This window comes from Monodon monoceros, unplaced genomic scaffold, assembly GCF_005190385.1.
Source record: "Monodon monoceros isolate NGI ecotype Baffin Bay Population unplaced genomic scaffold, NGI_Narwhal_1 Super_Scaffold_1, whole genome shotgun sequence".
NCBI classification, from domain to species: domain Eukaryota; kingdom Metazoa; phylum Chordata; class Mammalia; order Artiodactyla; family Monodontidae; genus Monodon; species Monodon monoceros.
In genome coordinates this window covers 36,334,453-36,355,230 of record NW_021703765.1, presented here as the reverse complement: position 1 = coordinate 36,355,230, position 20,778 = coordinate 36,334,453, and the positions used below count along the sequence as shown (strand labels likewise).

General features: G+C 53.7%; 1 protein-coding gene across 41 annotated transcripts in view; it reads right to left on the bottom strand.

The window, feature by feature from the left end:
• Positions 1 to 1,990: 1,990 nt before the first annotated feature.
• CELF4 (CUGBP Elav-like family member 4) overlaps positions 1,991 to 20,778 on the bottom strand; it is a 297,313-nt gene continuing 278,525 nt past the window's right edge. For 13 of the 41 annotated variants that reach the window (XM_029223553.1, XM_029223561.1, XM_029223595.1 and 10 more), the window contains exons 11-13: positions 17,202 to 17,285; positions 11,949 to 12,120; positions 1,991 to 3,456 (exon numbers count right to left, since the gene is read on the bottom strand). In XM_029223553.1, the coding sequence (XP_029079386.1) occupies positions 11,993 to 12,120; positions 17,202 to 17,285 (212 nt within the window). In that variant the 3' untranslated portion in view covers positions 1,991 to 3,456; positions 11,949 to 11,992. Of the gene's footprint in view, positions 3,457 to 5,442; positions 5,530 to 11,948; positions 12,121 to 12,583; positions 12,663 to 17,141; positions 17,286 to 20,778 lie in introns of those variants that run through there. The other 28 variants (XM_029223477.1, XM_029223488.1, XM_029223519.1 and 25 more) reach the window with 7 other exon arrangements.

The window sequence follows — 20,778 nt, the reverse complement described above, 5'->3', positions numbered from 1 at the left end:
GAACTCCTTAGAAAACACCTTTCTGTTCCTCACAGTGTAGCATAACCCCCAGTGTGACAACCACCCCTTGCAGTGAATTCCTCCAAGAAGTCCAGCCCCTCACAAGCTCCCCAGAACTGGCAGGTTAAGTGTGGGTTATTTTCACATACTTATGAGGGAAGGTCTCATCTTGGTACTGTCTCCAAGTCTGAAGCCAAGACTTGAAGGCTTGCCCTGGGTCCTGATGCATAAAGGTCTTTTCTCCTCAGGCTAACAATTCCACAGGCTAGCGTGGGAAACATGGAATTGGGCCTTGGCCCTGGGAAGCGAGACGGGAGGAGAGGATAGAAGCAGGGTCCGGGTGCTGCCCTGTAGCTGGGGCTCTGCGCGCTGCTCTCCACCAGTCTTCCCGCAGAGAGGACAGGTGGGGCTGAGCCATTCCCCACTTTCTCACGGGAGGACACAGACAGACAGACAAACACCCGGGTGTCCTAGGACTCTCGTCTTCTCCCCGTCCCACCACAAGGGTTTTCCAAGGTGGAAGCCCTTGGTGGAAACTGCCCATTCCTAGTCCGAGCTGCAAGGCTGGAGGCTGGGGCAGGGGCTGTCGTAGGACAGAGTCTGATGAAGGCTTGAGGCTGGCGTGCATGTCTGGGTTCTCACCTCAGGAGGACCTGTTCCCTCCTCTCCACCTCCCCTCCTCCAAGCCCTATTTCACATTCTTCCTCCTTTGGAACCCTCCCCCCGACCCCCCCCCCCCCCGCCCCAATACCTTCCTCTCAAACCTCCTGTGGCATTCAGGGTTTGGACATCTCCCTATCTCTGTCTCTGTGTCACGATACAGAGAAGGCGGCACCCCAAGCTCCTCCCACCAGAACTCCGCCTCTGAGGATCATCTAGAACCCACGGTCTTGTCCACCCAGGCACACTGTCAATGCGGTGGGAAGTGCAGGACCAAAAGTGCTGGCTGGCAAGTCTGGGGCTGTGTCCTCACCTTCCTTTACTGCGGGCCCTGCCTCCACTGCCTGCTTCCCCAGCTCCTCACAGCACTTCGTCCCCACCCCAGCTCCAGTCTGCTGGCTTGCTTTTCCCCGTGTCAGAGAGGAAAGGGGGACTTCTTGTTAGGTTCGGGCACTGTGGCCATCCCTGCCCAGGAACCTAGGGATGGGCTTGCAGTGGAGACTTTCAGAGGCACACACCGGTCGAGAGATTTTTCTAGAGGGTCCAGGTAGCAGACAGATTCCACGGAGGGAAGGACCAAAGCTGCTTCCAGTGGGCCAGCCCTGGGCCCCAGAGGCACGGCTGGCCAGATTCCATGAACCACAGAGCACCACGGACAAGGCTTTTTTTTTTTTTTAAACTGTGCTTTATTTAGGGCTAAGCTGGAGAAAGCGTCATCCAATAGTTACAGAAGGTTACAAGGAGTTTTAGGGAGTTGAGTGTGAAAAGAGCAGTTGTACTGAACTGCAGCTGTTTTGTTTTTTTCATTTTTTTTTTTTACAACATCTGGACATCCTAAAAGGAGCCAAGAAAAAGAAAAAGAAAATTTTAAAAATAATAATTAACCAACAAAATAGAAAGAAAGGCAGAAGGCCTGAGAGGAACCAGATAGATGTTCTTCTAAAGCAAAAAAGAAAAAAACATGGTAGGTCCGAGGGCCCCCCAGCCTCCAGATGAACAGGACATCAGTGAGGAGGGCGTCAAGGCGGAAAGCCAAAGCAAGTCCTCCCAACGGTGCAAATAAATTATAATAAATATGTTATACTTTAAAATATATGTGTTCTTAAATAATTCAGTGTTTTTTTCTGATTCTGAGTTTTTTTAAGCAATGTCTTTTTTAACTGCTCTAAAGTCATTTACCAAAGATAAATATCGTGCTTTCATTAAATAGTTTTCCTTGTTTTTTTTCTCTATCATTACAATTAAAAGTCCTACAAAATATGCAAATTTATTTACAGAAAAACAGAGCCGGCATCATTTAAACATCCCTGTTTTTCAAAATTCCTTGTAAACAGTTTCAGAAATTCTTCAAAGATTTTTTTTTTTTTTTCTCTCTCTTGTTTAAGGTTTTTGTGTGTGTGTGTGTTGTTTAGTTGTTTTAAGATGAAAGTTCCCAGGTCTCCCTTGCCCGGAAAGTCTCTGGAGCAAGCATGGAAGGCGAGTGAAGCAGAGGTGTCGAGGGCTTGCGGAGAGCGAGCGAGCGCGCGCAGCTCCCGGAGCGAAGCGAGGCGAGGGCGGAGGCGGCGGCGGGCCTTCCTGCCAGAGGCGCGGCCTCCACCGGAGGTGGGCAGCCAGGGGCCCACAGGTCTGGGCGGGTCCGGCCTGGCCCTCGGGGTCAACGGCATCCAACAGCACTCGCGGGGAGAAGGGATTGATGCTCAGTCTAAACTCTACAAAAGTACAGTCCTACAACATCTGGGATTTTAGCAGTAACGCTAACTTCTATAGGTTTTTTTTTTTTTTTTTTGCTTTCCTCTAATTTTTCTTCTATTATATAGGTATTTTAAACTTCTCCTTTTTAAAATTCTGTACAACTATTATGATTTTAAGAGGGGGAAGAGTTAGAAGCATTTACAGACTTTTCACAACAATTATCTTGCCTCGTCAGTCCCTTGTTTTCCCCTCCTTTTCTCACACTTCACGGTTAATGAGTTTTCATATTTTGTTACTTTCCCCGAATATCCACCAATTTGTTCGTCTTAACAGCTCCATCCAGACATATAATACAGAAAACCATAGGAAAGTGTCATAGACTTGAATGACAGTAATCAAAGCGCCTCTCAAAGTATCAAAGAACTATTATCTTGCTGTTTTAAAAGCATTGAAGCATTATTTTTCTTTTTTTTTGTTTTTTTTTGTTTTTTGTGTTTTTTTTTTAATTACATTTTTCATAGAATCGCTCTAAGCTGTTTCAAGAACAGCCATGAGGCAGGAAGGAGGTTCTCCTCCGTTCCCCCTCTATTTGACCTAGAGCTACACATCTGCAATAAAAAGTTTGGTCCTTTGGTCCCTAAATAGCTAAAGGAATGACAGATAGAGATGATCAGTGGCGGCCTCCCAGCCGCCCCCCTGGGGACCAGGCCCCACCAGACACACCGCTTGCCCCAGCCTGCCTCAGGCGCCCATGGGCTGGAAAAGCCCCAGGGATCGGGAAGCAGCGGCCCTTCCCGGTTCCCAGCCCTGCAGCCTCCCCACCTTGTCTCAAGTTATTTTGTTTTAAAGTTGCCTTTTTTTTTCTCGTTTTTCTTCATCTTCTTCTTCTTTATGTCATATATATTTTTCCCCCAAACACGTGCCCTCTGAACTCCACAGACGCTATACTTTCCTTGAAGAAATGTGACAGTCACAGAGAGTGTCTGGAGTCTTCAGCTTGATTGATATTGGCTGATATGTCAAAGGTGTCATCCAACAGTTCTCATTTATAAATATATATAGAGAGAGGTTTGTTTTTTAATGTAGCCCGTTCAGCATCCTGCCCTAAAATGAAGAAAATCAGGGCTGATTAAGCCAAGAGAGGAAACACAAAATGCATCCAAACACCAAAAGGAACCTGCCTCGGGGGTTAGGGCGGGAGCTCTGGGGGATAGCGGGAGAGGGGGAAGAGACCAGTATGAGAATTAGTCATGATCATGATACATAAAAAAGAAATCGACTCTTCTATTCAGAGTAAGAAACCACTGGGAGGTCTAGTGGTGATGGTTGTAGCTGAGGTTTGGTTGTTGGGAGAGGGTTTTTGATTTGGGTTCCTTTAGAGTTCTGGATTGGGGGACGGCTAGATCTAAGGGAAGAATTTGGGACTGTGGGATATGAATTCATCATTAAACTGATCTCTAAGGGATCTAGCCCAGATACAATATGTATACAGAAGCCTAGCAAACAAGATAGCAAAAATCTAGCAGCCCAGCCCACTCCCCCCTCAAGATCCGTGACATGAATTTTGCAGAATTCTTGCCCAGTTTCCAAGCCAACCACCTCTTTCCCAAGGTCACTATTTGCGAGGCTATGTATATATATGTATATCTGGATATATGTGTAGAATATATTCACCTGCACATATGTGGATATACATGGATATGTGTGTATGTATATGCATAGATACACACATACACACACACACACACATAATATTTTTCTCATACATGCCAGGGAATTTAGAGGAAATTCAGCACTTCGAGGAAGTGGATGGGGAGAACCTAAAAGAAGTTAGAACAGATTTAATCATCAAAGTTAAATTAACTCAGACAATTCTTGATTTTGTTTTGAATGGTGGCTTTTTGGTGTTTTGTTTTGCATTTCAAAGAAAAAAAATCATGATCCGACTAGAATCAGAAGGAAAATGCTTAATCATTGTGAATTAACAAATGAGACTCGTCTCCATTCTAGCAAGCAGCTTCCACTTATACATGGGGGTGACTGGTTACATCAAGAGAGTTAGAACTGCAAAGCCCCCAGTTGAGGGGACAACGTCATGCGTATATCAATCCATGCTGGCAGGTTTTTCACACTGTTGATTCAACAAACAGCAAACCGTACACAGCAATCTAAACAATTACAACACCAAATAAAATAATAATAAAATTAAAAAACACTTGTCAAGGACCCTTTTTCAGTTGTAAACAAAAAGGTGCATTTTGCTTTTGTTAGTACTGTTTCTTCCAAACCGACCAAAAAGCCCTCCCAACTCCCAGGCCCCCACCTCCCTCCCCACATTTAATTTAGCAGAAGTGGCTACAATACAAACCTTACAATTGCTACCGGGCTCTCTCTCAGAGGCCCCGGGCTTTGAACTCTAGGTTTTTGGTTTAGAATTTTTTTTTTTTTTTTTTTTTTATCATTCTGTTACTGTAGAGATTTTGTTTTTGTTTTTTTCTTTTTGTTTTTCCTTTTGAAGTGAGATTTAAAATAGCCTAACTGGAAAAAGACCAGACCTAGGAAAGTGTCAATTGAAAAAGGCCCCCAAATTTCTAGAAAAAAATAAAATCACAATATTTTCAAGTGCAAGTAAATCAACCACGCATAGATACTTTTAAGATGTTTTCCTCATTTTTAAGAAAAAAAAAATAATGGTTTGCACAGTTAAATGATCCCATGTCCGATAATTCGGGAATTCATCTTTATTTTTACTATTTTTTTGTTCTTTTGTTTTTTTTTCTCTATGTGACATCTAGAGAAGCATAAAAAACGCTGAACAAGAAAAACCAAACAACAGAAAGTAAAACCACTGCAAGCACCAAGAACGAAACGAAAATGAGCACAGCAAAAAAGATTGTGGCAGCACAAAAGTCAAGAAAATGCACGTGTGATCATGACTGGCCAATCATCAACTGATACAACATCCAAGAAAAACGCTCCAATCACAGCACCTCCACGAAACTTGACGGCAATTGTCATGCAACCGATTCTTAGCCTTGTTACATGACGCCATCATGTCACACTGTGAACTTTGAGTTGATTTGAACTTACGGATGGGGGACTGTTTTCTCCACTCTCATGTGATTACGTGAACTTTATTCCTAGCTCAGCGCGAGACTGTGGTGGATTTGACTGGCCCTGGTTGGGTTGTTGGAATTTGATTGAATGACAAAAGAAGAAAAGATTTATATATATATTTATATATGTAGAGAGAGAGAGAAAGAGAGAGAGGACAAGAGAGTGTGGGCAAGGGGGGAGGAGGGGGGGGGCGGGTTGGGTCGGGGAGTGTGGGGGGTGGGACAGGGAGAGTCGGGTTGAGGGTGAAGAAGGGCAAGGAAGAAGTTAAAACAAAATTAAAAGGAAAAATATTTATACAGCACCAGACCACAGCATCAATCTAAAAGCTCTAATGAGAGAACAGCAGTCAAATCATAAGAGAACTGAAAAAAACTCAAAGGATGGAGGAAGCCGGCAGACAAACAACATGGGCACGTCAACACACACACACTCACGCACACGCACACGCACACACGGTTGTTTGTGCAGACACATGATACACCGTGAACAGTAGCAGAACCTCACACAGGGCCACTAAGGGCATCCATCATGCGCTGGGAAGAGGAGGGAGGGTGTAGGCAGCTTGGTGAGGGGGCCAGAAAAAACTAAAACAGCCCCTCAAACCACCTTGGCCGGCAAGCAGATCAGGGAGCACGCTCTCTGCCTCTGACCACCCTTGATTCTTCCCTCTCCCCCAGGTGCCGAGCTCTCCTCGCCTCCCCAGCCTTCCGTGGCTTCAGCCTGTGGCCCAGCAGGGGGAGCCTGACCGGGTGGCCCCGATTTGCTGGGTGGGGCAGAGGCTGATTAAGGCGACGGCTGTATCCGTGGGGTCCGTCCACAAAACACCCGGCTGCCCAGTACAGCGCACGCAGACGGCGACTCAGCCCTCCCGCCCTGTCCCGTCCCGCGTGGCCGCCATCCCCAGAGAAGGGCGTCCCCACTAAAAGAGCACCCGCTGCATGAGGCCGTGAGCCTCTCCCCGTCCACTCTGCCTCAACCCTCTTTCCTCAGAACCTTCAGAAAATGAACACTTGTAGTTCTGAGATTTAGAGTAAATCACATCAACGTTCTCAGAATTCTACAGACACATCCTGGCACAACTGATTCTATTTCATGATCGCCTTACTCTCTCTGTTTTGCTCTCAAGGTGGCCCACGTGGCCAAAGCAAGGCTGCTTCCTGGCACGTGAAGCCTTTAGACGGCTCTGCAGCTCTGACCCAGGAAATGGTCACGTGGAAGACTAGGGTGCCCTGCAGTGCTGGTCACACGGAACAGGAGACTCCACTGGAGAGGGGCGGGCTATGGCCCCGTTTCCCCAGTCTCTCTGCTGCTGTCACTTGTGCTCTGCTGCCCTCCCCCACTCCACCTCCCCCTTCTCCATTCCTTCATACCCTATACCCCTCCACGTACAGCTTTCTAGACTGACCCATCTCACAAGCCCCGACCTGCCTTCTTCACTAGTGGAGCCCTAACTGGTGGAGGCTGAGCTCCCTTCTCTGTCAAGCATCATCCAATTATTCCGTTTTGAGTTGTCTTGAGCACGCTTCACCATTGGGGGTCCTTTGCCCCCACCCAGGGCACTGGAGGCCCCCAGCCCTACGCCCTCCTCACGGTTACCCCTGAGCTCACTTCCCAGTCCCTGCTCCCCTGCAGCCCCCGGGTCTGTGCACCAGGCTTGCAGAGTCTGCAGGGGTTTCCGACGCACCGGGCTTCTACACGCAGCGGCTTCCACTCTCGGCTTTGTGTTTCCCTACAGGGAGTGTGGAAGGGAAGCCTGAGGTCATGACACGTCACTGTGGATAAGATGCAAAACAGCTGAGAGGCGACTATTTTAAGCCTGAGCCGGCCTCCAGCTCCGCTTCTCAGAAGAGCCCCGCCCCTCTTCCTCCGCAGAGCCCGGCTGCCCTGCCTGCCGTCCTGCTCCTCCCACAGCAGATCTCCCTCACCAAGACCAGGGCCCAGCAAGGGCCGTCTGCATCTCCAGCCCCTCCGGAAAGCAAGCCCTTAGACCCACCACCCAGGAGAGCCAACTGGCGGGCCCCTGGGGCGGGAGAAGAGGCCTAAGAACTGAGGAGGGGGAATTCCCCAGCGGTCCGGTGGTTAGGACTGTGCCCTCGCTGCCGAGGGCCCGGGTTCAATCCCTGGTGGGGGAACTAAGATCCTGAAAGCCTCACGGCGCGGAGGGCAGCGCCATCAGGTGTCAGCCACGGCAACCCAGGGACACCTGCACCCAGTCCTGGGACGCCCACTCCTCCCCACTCCACTGTGCTCCTTTGCCGGCTGCCCAGTGCTGGGGATTCGAGCCTGAATTTCACACAGCTCCGCCCCAAGTCTCCATCCAGGGAACCTCCTCGTACCCACTCACCTCTCACACACACTTGGTCCCCAGCACACAAACACTCAAACTCGTTCAGCCGCTAAGGAGGCTCCCTGGGGTTCTTCCCATGCACTGCTGACCACTTTCTTCATTAGGGAGCGGTGGCACCTCTGCCTGCACAGTGACCCCTGCCTGGCCACCCTCTGGAAGAGCCTCTCCGAGCACAGCCCTAGAGGTGACAGCAGAGTCACTGACCGGCGTAGGGGAGCTTGAATCAGGACCGGGAAGCCCCACCTCATGACCTGGTCAAGCTGAGCCAATTCAGATGCCAGGTCCTAAACACAGCTGGCCTCTAGCCAGAGAAGGCCCAGGCCCAAAGCCACAGCCCAGCACTGGGCAGGTCTGACCCGAAGCACCCGTGCCTGCAAAGCTCAGAGCAGACGCTGTGCAAAAGCACACTCAGAACCAAAGCCCGGGGCCAGAAGAAACGGGGCTCCCAGGGAGTCAGACACGCCACTCAGAGGGTTCTCCCTCCAAAGAGCCGGATGCCCGCGCGCCCGCCCTCAGCCTGGGCCCAGAGGTGGAACAAGGGACTTGGGTGTCTGCCTGGACCTGGCCACGTTCGTGTTTCTGCCCACTTTCCCTGCCTTTGTTTCCTTCCTCTTAGTTTCCCCGTAAAGATTTCTGGGAGAAACTCCCATCTTAGCGCAAGATGAGGGGCAGGGGCAGCAATGAAGCCAGGAACCCACGCTCCCATCCATCAGGGTGCGCAGACCCCACCCTACCCAGGCCTCATTTTACGGAACCAAAGCCCAGCCACGCTCCCCCTCCCCACGGCTGCCCTGCCAGGGGCCCCCTCCTTCCCCAGAACCCCCTCACTCCAGTTCTGACCCAGCCACCTATTTGCCTCATGTCTTTACCACCGGCCATGAGACCACCCTCCCAGTGCCTATTCACACCTAACTATGGGCCCTGAGCCCCTGCTTAGGCTAGCCCCGCCCTTCCAAGCAACTAGGACCCATCACCTGTAAACACCCTTTGCTGGCCTGTAAAATCATGCAGTTTTAAGCTGCTTTTGCGTGCTGTTTCCTCCCTCCCTTACTGGCAGCAGCCACTGCCCACGGCGCTCCCCGAGCCTGGCCCTATGGCACCTGCCTTCTGTTACACCCTGGAACAGTCTTGGGTTGGGAGCCTGAATGCACCATTTGTTAAAATCCTGGGAATGGAGCTGAAAGGTCAACTCTACTGTAGGAGCTACGCGAGCTCACAGTTTTTTAGAAGACTGCCTAGTGGGGGGCTAGTCAGATGGCTGACCCCAGAGAAATGAGAGGTCCTGATGTGTCCCCTCTGATATTCAGGACACTCTGGGGTAGGAGGGGTGAGGTGAAGATAGCAGAGGGGGGTTTATCCATCTCCTTACTTGAAGGGGTTAAGAGCTCAGCCTCTGGAAGTAAGCACTCCCCCTTCATATCATGACTCTGCTGCTCAGGAGCTGATTAGCAAGTGACTCAATCTGTCTGTGCTCCATCTATAAAATGGGAATAATAACACTACCTACCTCATAGGCAGCTACAAGTATATAGTTATGTCTTAGAGTTGTCACCTACAAGAACTGTCTCTTGCATGGTAAGCGCAGTGTGAAAGTCTGTGGTTCTCATCTTTCTGGCCTTTGTATTCCCTGGTGGAAGAAACCACTCTGCTCTTTTAGCCACTCCTCTCAAGCCCCCACCCCAATCATGACTGCTAACTGGTTCTACCCTGAGGGCCACTTCTTACCTTCTGTCCCAAACCACAAGTCTGCCGTCCTCACCCCTTCATCTGGGAATTTCTCTGACCTAGATGTTCCCTCCTTTCTTGGGGTTTTAGTTGCATCAAGGTCTAGGAGGCTAAGACAAGCTGTTTTGGGGGGAGCCACAAAACACACCCACAGGGGCCCCTCAGAATCTCAGGGCATGACACTGGAGCATGCCGCCTCCTTAAAAGTCCTCTGATGGCTCCAATGCCTGGGTTTCATCACTGAAGAAACGGAAGCCCAAGAGGGAAAGCACCTTGACCCAGGTCATGCCTTAGTGGCAGAGCTAAGCCTGTTTAAGAAAAAGTGCTCCATGTCGCGAAAGGGCTGCTTTCACTGCACTGTCCCTCCCCTCCTATGGAAATGTACCCATTGGCTGGCTGCCACCGTGTCGGTGTGAGCACAGAGCTGGAAGCTCCACGCGGGCAGCACGGTGACCATGCGTCTCGGCATCCCGGCACTGAGCCAGCATCTGGCACAAGAAAGTGCCCACTCTCTGAACGAACATGTGCGTGTGCATTTCACACAGACCAAAGACGGACAGGGGCAGGAACTGAGGAAGCATGAGAGGTGGACGCTGCTCTTCTAGCTTTGCAGCGAGTAGAGGCTCAAGCACCCTCTTCAAGAGAAGGTGAGTGTGGCTGCTCCTGGGTGGATGAAGGGGGTCCTGCTGGCAGCGGTGGGATTTGAGAGGAGACTGGGAAGCTGGAGACCTCCCTCCCAAACTCCAGACTCTGACCCTCCACTCGGATGTGTAACTGTCACGTGCCTCACCTTTCTCCCAATCCCTCTCCATCTCAGACCACGACAACTCTGCTCTTCCAGTTACTCGGGCCAAAAGCTAAGCGTCATCCTTGATGCCTCTTTCTCTCACATCCCCTCTAATTCCTTACAAACAGCACCAACTCCCTCACACCACATCGACTGCTGTCACCCTGGACTGAGCAGTCCCAGCGCTAGACCTCTGCTTTGGGCCCTACGATCTATCAACACGGCAGCCAGCGAGCCTCCTGAAATGCAAGTTAATGACATCACTCTTCTGTGCGGAGCTCTCCAATGGCTCCCCCCAAGCCCCCCATTTCTGAGGAGAGGCCGAAGTCCATGCAACGGCTTGTAGGTCCTACACGAGGTGGCCCTCCTCACCTCTGGGATCTCCTTTTCCACTACACCCCGCCCCGTGCTCGCTCTCCTCCAGTCACCTTGGCCTCCTGCTGGTCCTTGAACACACCGCATTGCCCACACCTTGGAGCCTGTGCACTGCCTGTTCCCTGGGCGCGAGGACCGAGGGAACAGCCAAACCCTGGCGTGGCTCCCTGCCTCCCCTTCTTCAAACCTTTGCTCAGATGTCACCTCCTCAACAAGGCCTACCCTGACTACCTGATTTAACTGTAACCAACAATTTTGACACACTATATAATTTAGTCTTTGATCCTCTGTCCTTGTCTGTTGTCTGCCTCCCCTGCTAAGGACAAGGATTCTCACTAGTCTTACTCATGCTGAGTACCTAACAGTACCTGGCACACGGTACTGCTGAAGCAACGGAGGACTGGGCAGCCTCGCGTGGACTATGAACGAGCTGGGACGGGTGGAGCGTACCTCAATGGGAGAAACCAGGCTGGGGGTGGACTTTTGATGGCCAGGCACATCTCCTCCCTCCCCCCTTCCCCAGGAAGCTGCTTCACCCAGGGGAGCACGTGGCCTGGAAGAGGAGTGGCCGACTGTGCCTTCAGCTGTAAGGCAGGACCCAGACAGAGGAGGGAAAGGTGACACCTGCCCACTCATCATGGCCTCTGTAAAGAGGGCGGGGTAAGTGGCCCCAGTCCCATACCATCACCCTCCTCACCTTCTGTCCCATCCTGTTTTGGTTTTTGGTAAAGTTCCCTTTGAAAAGTCCTGTCCCTCCTCTCCAGACTGAGCTGCGGGGAATTGAAGGGGTGAAGGGGTCAAGTGTCTAAAAGCCACCAGCCCTTCAGGCAAGAGAGCTGGGAAGGGGAGAGCCAGGGAGTCTGGGAGAAGGCCCCAGCACAGGCCTACAGCTCCCCACAGGGCCTACTCCTCCCCCAAACTCTCCCAGCCCTGAGCTTGCCATCTGCTCACCCCAGGGTTTTCTGGCAAACAAAATTGCCGGTGTAGACCTTCTCAGACCGGTTCCCTCACTCCTGCTCCTCTTAGCTCTGCGGCAGGAGGATGGTCATACCCATTTCTGACGGGGTGACCACAGCTCTGCGCCTGCCCCCTAGGCACCGGGCGAGGAGCAGGTCGAGCCGGGCGCAGCGGGTCCAAGGCACAGCGAGGCTCCGTCCGGCCCACAGAGGCCAGGGGAGGCGGCGGGTCCGTCCGGTATCAACCTCCCCAACCCCCCGTCCCCGCGCCCCGGCCGACCCCGGTTACCTGTGCGAGTCCTGGTCTCCCCCGGGGGACGCTCCCGCCTGCACTCAGTACGGGCGATTGGCGTCTTTGGGCCGCTTCAGCTGCACCTTGAGCCTCTTCATGCCGATCTGGAAACCGTTCATGGCCTGGATGGCGGTCTGCGCGCTGGCCGGGTTGTCGAAGCTCACGAAGCCTGGCGAGACACGAGGGACGAGGGCCTGGGTTTCCACGGGGCCGCCCCGGCCGGGAGGGGGCGGGGGCGGAGAAGGTCCGTGGGGCCGAGGGCGGGGCGGGGCGGGGCGGGGCGGGCGGCGGTGTCTCCCCGCTCCCGCCACGCCTCCGGGCGGGGGCGGGGCTCAAGGCTCCTCCCCCTCGGGGCCCCGCCCCCGTCCCGGCCTAGTGCCCCCCCCACTGCCCGCGTGCTTGCGGACCCTCCGGCGGCGGGCGCTGCGGAGGCTCCCGGCTCCCCGACCCGCGCGGCCCCGGGCCGGGCCGCCCCGGCTCCACCTCGGCTCTGGGCGGCGCCGCTGTCCCGCACGCCCTCTCCCCCAGGCGGGGCGCCCGCGGCGCGGCGGGGCTCGGAGAGGCGCCCGCCCCCCACCCGCGCCGGCCCCGGCACCTCAGCCCCTGCCTGCGGTGGGAGAGGGCGGACACACCTGCGGGTGGAGGAGTTTATTGGACACTGTCCTCCCTGACAGGAGGGGGCCTGGCAGCGGGAGGGCACGGGGTGCCGGCCTGGGGAGAGAGAGGAGTGCGAGGGGAGGGAGGGGAGGCGCCACGGAGCGAACTTCGCCGCCGCCGATTCCGGCCGCCCCCCTCGCGAGTGCCGCCTGGCCGCGGGGCAGGGCAGAGGCAGGGTCCCCGCGCCCCTCCTCCCGCTCCGTCCCTGCCGAGGCTGCCCCCAGCCAGGCTCCGGGTGGCCACCGCCACCGGGGCCAGTCCACACCGGCTCACATTAACCAGCCACCTCGCTCCCAGGGGCCGTCTGCACCATCCTTTTATTTAGTAAAACTCCACCCTGGGAGCAGGGGCTCTTGCCCTGGACTAAGCACGCACCCATTGATGTGAATCCCTCGTAACACTAATAATGGCATAACAATAATAGTACAAATTGACCCTATTAGCGAAAGTTAGCTAAGCGCCTTCTCCGTGTACTACAGACTGCAGAAGTGCTTTTCACGTGTTCACTCCTCCCAATATCCCAGGACAGGATATAGAACCATCCATGGCTCCCAGTCACCTTCTGAAACAAGCAGTTCCCAGGTGGGAATGGATTAGGTTCCCAAAGCTGATTTAGAAGTCACCTTTTGGAACTTCGAATGCATCTCCTTATAGACTACACTACATCAGCATTTCCCAAAAATGGCCCTAAAAGGTGCTCCCTGAGAAAGGGCCTTTGGTGGTCAAGCAAATTTACAGCCAGGCCCCTCTGGGACAGTTCATGGCACATTAACAAATAAAAACATCCCTCTACCACCCCAACTTCTCTCTTCTTTATGTCTTTGTTTAACCTAGTATTTCCTGGAATTTATTTGACTTTAAAGGCCTTTTCTCCTGTAAAATGGGCTTAGATCCTGCAAAATATATGAAACTAAGCTTGGCGAAGTTCCCAGGCCATCCTGCAAATGCACTTCATTTGGGGTGCTCATCTCCAAACGGCCATTAGATATATAAGGGATAGGTGTACAGACTCCGTTGATGTAGAAAGCTGCTTTCTCGGTTAATTGTCTGTGGTACCTTGGGCCTGCCTGTGACCCCTCCCTTACTCTCCCTGTGTGGTGGCCCTTTTACCTCCGCCCCAGACACTGCCTCCACCGGCCTCTTTTCTCTTTCTCCTTCCTGCATTTGTGTGCATTTTCTCTGGAGGCCATGCGCCATCAAAGATGGGGGAGGGGTGTGTGTACACGCATGTGAGTGTACTCAAGAGTGGTAGCATGTGAGCTCGGATGAGATTGGTCAGAGATGGGCCCAGGGCAACATAACCAACATCTATGTATTATGTATTAATCTATGGGCGAAAACACATAGGAAAGATTTCTGATTATCCGTAGTTGGAAGTCAATGTGAGTCATCTTTCCACCTCCCCCTCTCATGCCCTCCTGGCCCATCCCTTCCCCACCAACTTCCCTGACTGATGACTAAATCGAGCTGTCAGCAGAGCAGTTTTCAAATGCGTGAATGGTGCATCTGTTATACTGCTCTCCCCCAGATTAAAGAGGGTGGGCAAACTAAACGCCTCTCTTCCTCCTGGGACAAGATAGCCGAACTGTGGGTGGCAGTTCCCCCCACAAAAGAACAAATACGAGCAAAGTGGGGAAGAGATGGGAGAAAGATAAAAACGGCTGGAGATGCTGTCTAGGGTGGAGGTGTAAAGGGAGAGAGAGGGTCCTGGAGGAGGGAAGAAGCCCAGCCTTCGGGTTGAGTTTCTGGAAGCCTGGGGGTTGGGAAGGATTCCGGGCTCAAGGAACTTTTCTTCCTGAACTAGTTTTGTTAACTGGCTAGCAGTCAGGGCAAGGAGCATCTCCCCTGCTGGCCCCCCCCTCGGCAAGGCTCTAGGCACCATCTCCCATGTTCACGGTTTCCAGGGCCGTGTCCCTTCTCCCAGAACCCCCTGCCCCATTCCTCCCACTCCCGAGAAGGTTTCTGCCTTCCAGACCGTGGGAGGCTGTGCAGGTAGGATGCCCTCCTGGTGGCCCTCCAGCCCGTCTTCCAATGCAGAAACCATCTGTGCTGCACATATGTTCACGACAGCCTCTGAAAGATTCTGTTTATGCTTATAAAGAGCACGCGGGGCCTTTAAGGAGTTCACTTTAACAGAGGACCACGTGTGCAGAAAAATGGCCCTTCCTTTGGGGAATAAAGGGGACCCTAGCACCTCCTGAGGTCCGCTCTGGCCAGGTCCCTCACATGGACCATCTCGTATGACCTTCACAACACTGCTGAGAGCTGACTGCTGAAATCCCCATTCCACAAATAAGGACACTGAGGCCCAGAGAGTAAACCTGCCCATGAGTGCGTGCTGGGGAGAGCTGCACAGGCTTGGCTGCCAGAGCGAGGGAGGGAACCCAAGAGGCTGAAGGAGGAGCCACTGGGCCAGCCAACTTGGCGGGAGCCTGTCCTTTCTCAAGGCCAGTGCATGTTCAGCGCTAGCCATTTGTTCAGGAAGAGAGGAAAGAGCCAGAGTAGAGGTAGGTGGGCGTGGACTCCCAGAAGCAGCAGGGCGAACGCCTTTGCTGGAGGACTTGAAGGAGCTAATGGCAAGGGTCGTCCAGGGCTGACGCCCCGGGGCCCAGCATGTTCTGGGCTCTTCACAGTTTTCTTCTGATTTATGGAACATCTGAGGCTTACTTAGAGAGCAAAGGCAGCTGATCTCCAGTTTGTCGTTTTTACATACATAATGTAATTCGTCAGAAGAAACACCAGTCAAACAGTGGAGGGGTGCCACCTGGTCTTTTCCTTTTGCCTTGTTTTCCCATCCCCCAGAGAAATGAGCTGCTGGGGCAACTCTGTGCCACTGATATGCCACAGATTTTCAGTGGCAGCTGCCAGAGGGGAAAGGACAATGTGCAAAGATCTTGACTGCCTTGGGGAACATGCTTTCCACCCTGAAGCCCCTCCTGGTCCCGGAAAGCTGGTCTCCAAACTGCAATCTCCTTAACATGTGCTTCCTGGTGCTTCTGCATTTTTGTACCTTCTCCCCTTCCCCACTCCCAAGGGGGGACCCAGGTTCCCTGGCCAAAGCAGGATCCTATTCTGTCCTCACAGCCCCAGAATCTGGGGGTCGGCCTGGAGAGTCTGAGCTTCTGGCTGACTCAGCTCTGGGGACTGGACTCCTCAATCCTTGGGGAATCATGAGTGGGTCTGGCCCCAGAAAGAAGCTCCCATGGAGGCAGAAGAGGTGGGAGAGGGGCTAAGGAGGAGTGGAGAGGAGAGGTGTGGGGATGAGGTGGGTTTCCAGGAGGTTGGAAGCAAACAAACTCAGGATGCCCAGTTGAATTGGAATTTCAGATAAACAATGAATTACTTTTTTAGTATAAGCATATCCCCAATATTGCATGGGACATATTACACGTAATATTTGGGATATACGTATGCTAAAAATGTATCCATTGTTCATCCAAAATTCTGATTTAACCGGGCATCCTGTGTTTTATATGACAACCATACTCCTAGATCCTCCCAAGTCCTTCGTCTCCTATCTAACACCCTGCCCAGGAGAATTTACCAGAAGTACTTCATCCTGTTACTCCCACCATCTTCCACTACCTACCACACCACATGAAGCGTCTTCACCTGAATGGTTGAAACCCTCCCCAGCACAGGCCCACCCTCACAGCTGGTCTCCCCTGAACCCTCCTTTCTCCCCAAAGCCTCCTGCTTCCTCATTCACTGATCTTTGACTCTTCTCATCCCAGCCCCCATGCCCTCATCCATTCCATTCCCCCTGCCTGGAATTTCCTCCCCTTCCTTTTTGTCTATTTGCATCCACCTGCCTTTCTCCTTCCTCCATTACTTGGTGCCTCGCAGATTTCACTGCTGTTGAATAGATGTGATTTTCATCTAAGCTCAGACCTGAGGCTTCCTGAGAGCAGGAACCAGTTTCCTCTTCCTGATTCCTCAATAATTTGGCTCTCGTGGCCTGAGGGGGTGGGTAGGGGGAGGAGGGTTCATTGGATGGCGGGAGGGGAGCAAAGAGCAGGGTAGACAGAGAACGGGGGCAGGGGCAGGACAGAGAGATGGACAGAGGAGGCCAAGGGGCCGGCGGGGTAGGGGCCTCGGCTGGGCGGACCTCCCACCCCAAGGATCATGCCTGGCTTTTACCCCGGGGCCACTGTGGCCTTGAGAGGAGAGGGGCGCTGGGAGAATGGGTGTCGCCAGGCTCTGCTCCCTGCCCTTCCACCCCTGCCCAAGGTGGGTCCCTTCCCCTTCTCAGTCGGTGGGAATGGAACTTTTTGCCTGGGAGGAGAGACTATCTCTTGGACTGGGACAGGGGGTAGGGGGGCTGGATGGGGTGGGGGGTGGGCAGAGAAAGCCAAGAAGCCAAAAGAACAGAAGAGAGAAGAGGGGTGAGAGGTGGAGGCTGTAGGCTGGGCACAGGGAGCACTTGGGGGGTGGGGCCGATGTGAAGGAGCAGGTTAAAAGCAGTTGGACACCGGTAAATTGGTGCGAGCACCACCCTGTCCTAGGTGAAGCTGGTTTGTTATCTTTACCCACCAAAGCATTTACTTTGGTTAGTCGCCCGATCCACAAACACTTTCGAGGAGATGACATTACCGAAAGGGAGGAACATCTGCATCAGCTCAGCGTCCCCAAACTCCTGGGGCAGATGGTAGATGAACAGGTTACAGCCCTCGGGCCCTGCGGTGGGGGGGGGGGCGGGGGGGGAGGGATGGCGGGGTGGGGGAAGAGAGAGACAGAGGAGAGGTGAGCGAGTTAGGCAGCGGCAGCAGGGAGGGGTGGGGGCGAGGTTAGGAGGGGGAGTCTCATTCAAGATCCAAAAGTGGCCACGGAAAGCGGGGGGCTGCTGAGCCCCGGGTCTGAACTCTGGTCTCCACTCTGCCCTTGGGCAAGTCACAGAACTTCTCTGCGCCTCAGTGACCTTTTCTGCAAAATGGGTCCATAACAGGGTGCCTTGCAACTCTAGGGCTCCAGGGGTGGAGTCAACCAGTGAATGGGGTGAACGTGCCAAGGCCTGATCAGTCACGGAGGGGAGATGCTGAGAAGAGGCAGGGGTAGGGAGACCTGCTGGGACCCTGCTCAGGGGACGTCAGAGGGAGCTGTCCTGGCGGCAGCCATGCCTGTGGTGCTGGGGCCTCTGGAAGCCTCGCTTCAGCCCCCAGAGGCAGGACTCTGGGGCCTGGAATCCCCATCCTCCTCGTGGCCAGCAGCCCCTGCTTCCCATCTGGTCCCCAACGGCCCTACCCTCTGCTACCCCGAAACTTAAAGTCAGCCCTGATCTTGGAGATGGAAACCAAGATTGACCCCACCTCCTCCAGCAAGCTAGGTGAGCAGAAGGGGCTTCACTGCAAGGCTCCGTGATGGGATACCCACAAGCCAGGGTACCACGAGCCTTATGGTGTAAAAGTCTTCCCGTTTCATTACAGCAGTAACAGCCCTGCCACTTCTGTAGCATGAATTACATGCCAGGCTGCTCTACACACTTTACGTGGATGTTAATTCACTTAATCCTTACAGCAGCCCTGAGGCTGTTGTCATTCCCACTTCACAGAAGAGAAAACTGAGGCCAGAGAGGTTAAGTCACCTGCCAAGTCACATAGCTAGTAGGCAATGGAGCCAGGATATGAACCCAGACCCAGGCTGTCTGCCTCCATAGTCTGTGCCCTCCTCTCTCTCTACCTACCTATCATTCATCTCAGTGCCCCAGAAACCCTGAACCCCGCTGAGGTCTTTGGATTTCTGAAATTTGCAGATAGCTCTGAAGATTCACGTTTCTTTTTAAATGACCAAAATGCTCAGTTTTAACTCTGAATGGGAAATCTCTCCAAGCTCCTTCGTTTTTTTCCTGCCATCTAAAATAGAGCATGCCACAGATAACTTAACCTTCTAAAGCGTGGACATTCCAATGTCTGTTTCCAGCCTATGGAGGACATGCAGAGGAAACAGCTGCACTTGCTAAGAGTTGGATAAGAACGAGGTGCTGATCAGAGGCTGGTAGAAACTAGGCAGGAGCTTAAGAGTGAAGACTGTAAGGCACCGATGTGGGCTGCTGTGTGGCTTTCACAGCCAGCACCCTGGTTCTCTGGGACGCGTGAGGCTGCCAGATCACCTGGTTCTGGAGCAAATCATCAGCTCTGGAATCTCTCCGCCCCTTTCTTCCTCTCCTTTCCCCTCCCGCTCTCCTAACTTCCTTCCTCCATCTATCTGCACCCCCTTGAGGGTCACAGCTGGTAGCTCAGAGTCCTCTGACCACCAAAGCCTCCCTCTGAACCAATGACCTCCTCGGCCCCGGTCCCTGCCCTGCACCATCTGCCCATCCCCGGCCTCCGGCTTCCCCTCCCTGGACTGCTGGCTCTGCCAGCTGACGGCGCTTTCAGAACCGGCGCAAGCGAGCTCCTTCACCCACTGCCAGGGGTCCCAGGGCCGGATTCCCCAAGCTCTGGTGGCCCTGCCCCCACCCCCTCCCCTCCAACCATGGCAGGTTCTCACTGGTTCACACTCTGTGAATGTGTCCCTTGATGGTCCCCAGCTAGATGTGAGTCCCCTTGCAGCAGGAACCAGCTTGAAGGCCTCATCTAATCCACACCTCCTCCAGGGTCCCACCCAGATCCTCCCCACACCGTCTCCCTTCCTGGGGCTCCCTGAGTCCATAGCCCATATTCTGCAGTCTGAGGCTGTTTCTCGGGTAGGTCTGGGAAGCTTTCTCTCCAGCCAGAAGGGGGTGCTCTCTAGGGGCAGGGGCATTTGCCTTACCCCCCCCCCCCCCCGTCCTCCTACTCCCCTCCCACAGCACGGGCCTCCCTTCCTCTCCCATCCCAACTCTTCCAGACTTCCCCCACCCCTCCAACCTACGCTGACACCCGCCTTGAACTTGGGGCCCTCCCTACAAGTTCAAGTTCTGCAAGCTGCTTTGTGTGGACGTTATTTCTGTTCTCCTTAAAGAGACAAGGAGCCTTCGAGCGTAGAACCTCTGGGCTCAGTCCCATCAGCATGGTGTGTGGCTGAGTCCCACAGGGACGGCTCTCCCAGCCCCCTTCCCCTCACCCCTCAACAGTGAGCCTACACACTGTCCTTCTGGGGCTACCCTGGAACCCTAATTCCCAGATTACAGAGCATCCAGATGGCATAACCACAGGACTTTGGAGATCAATGTGGTCCAAACCAGCCTCCTGACAAATGGTGAAACGAAGCTCCAGAGACAGAAAGTGACGGCCCTGGACCACACTGCAGCCCCTGGTACAGTAACCTGGGCTGGTCTGTGGGCAGACAGCCTCAGGGCCTTCAGGCATCTGTTTTCAGGCTCAGCTCAAAGACAAGGGAGCAGGAAGGAGGGTCCTGCCCGGCAACCAGTGTGTCCTGGTATTTCAATGGCATGACACAAGGGGAGGTGAGCACAGTGGAAAGAGGCTAACTACTGGCACGGCTGGAGGAACACAGCCTTCTTGTTCGTGCCTCATGCGATACTGCACGTGGCTTTGGTCTGGCTCCAACCCACTCTCAGCCTGTCTCCACCCCATTTCCATGCTCACCGCAGACTTTGCAGCACCCATGCCTTTGCTCCTGCTGTTCTCCCAGCCTCAAATGCCCGTCTCCCCATCTCTACGTGCTGGAGGGGAGTCCTCATCCTTCAGGACCCCACAGATTTCCCCGAGGACCCCACTTCCAGCACCATGAGCTCGCCCTTATATGCAGCGTGCTTCTATAGGGATCTAGGTTCACATCTCACTGCTTCCCATGGCCTGCTCGCACAGCGCACCGAAGTCAGGGAGGATGGAGACAACAGTGGGAGATCCTCCCGCCCGATGGGAGGCTGGAGTGGGGACTGGCCACACAGGGTCTGCTCTAGAGAGCAGGGCACAGGGGTGGGGGTAGCTGAAGCTGCTCGGAGATGGAGAGAAGGTATGTGAAAGAGTTCAGAGCTAGACTCACGGGTTGGTACAAAGTATGAGGTAGGGGGTGGGGCAGGAAGCAGATGGTGGGGATTGTGTTTAAGGCCAGTGGTAGGGGCTGTCATATGTGTTGGTCAGAGCAGCAATGACCTGCAGCTGTGTGTGTGTGTGTGTGTGTTTGTGTGTGTGTGTAGCAGGGTTTAGAGACCTCTGAGCCACAGGCCAGAGTGATACAGGGCACTGACTACGAGGTGAGGGCAGGTCAGCCTGAAGCCAGTGGGGTG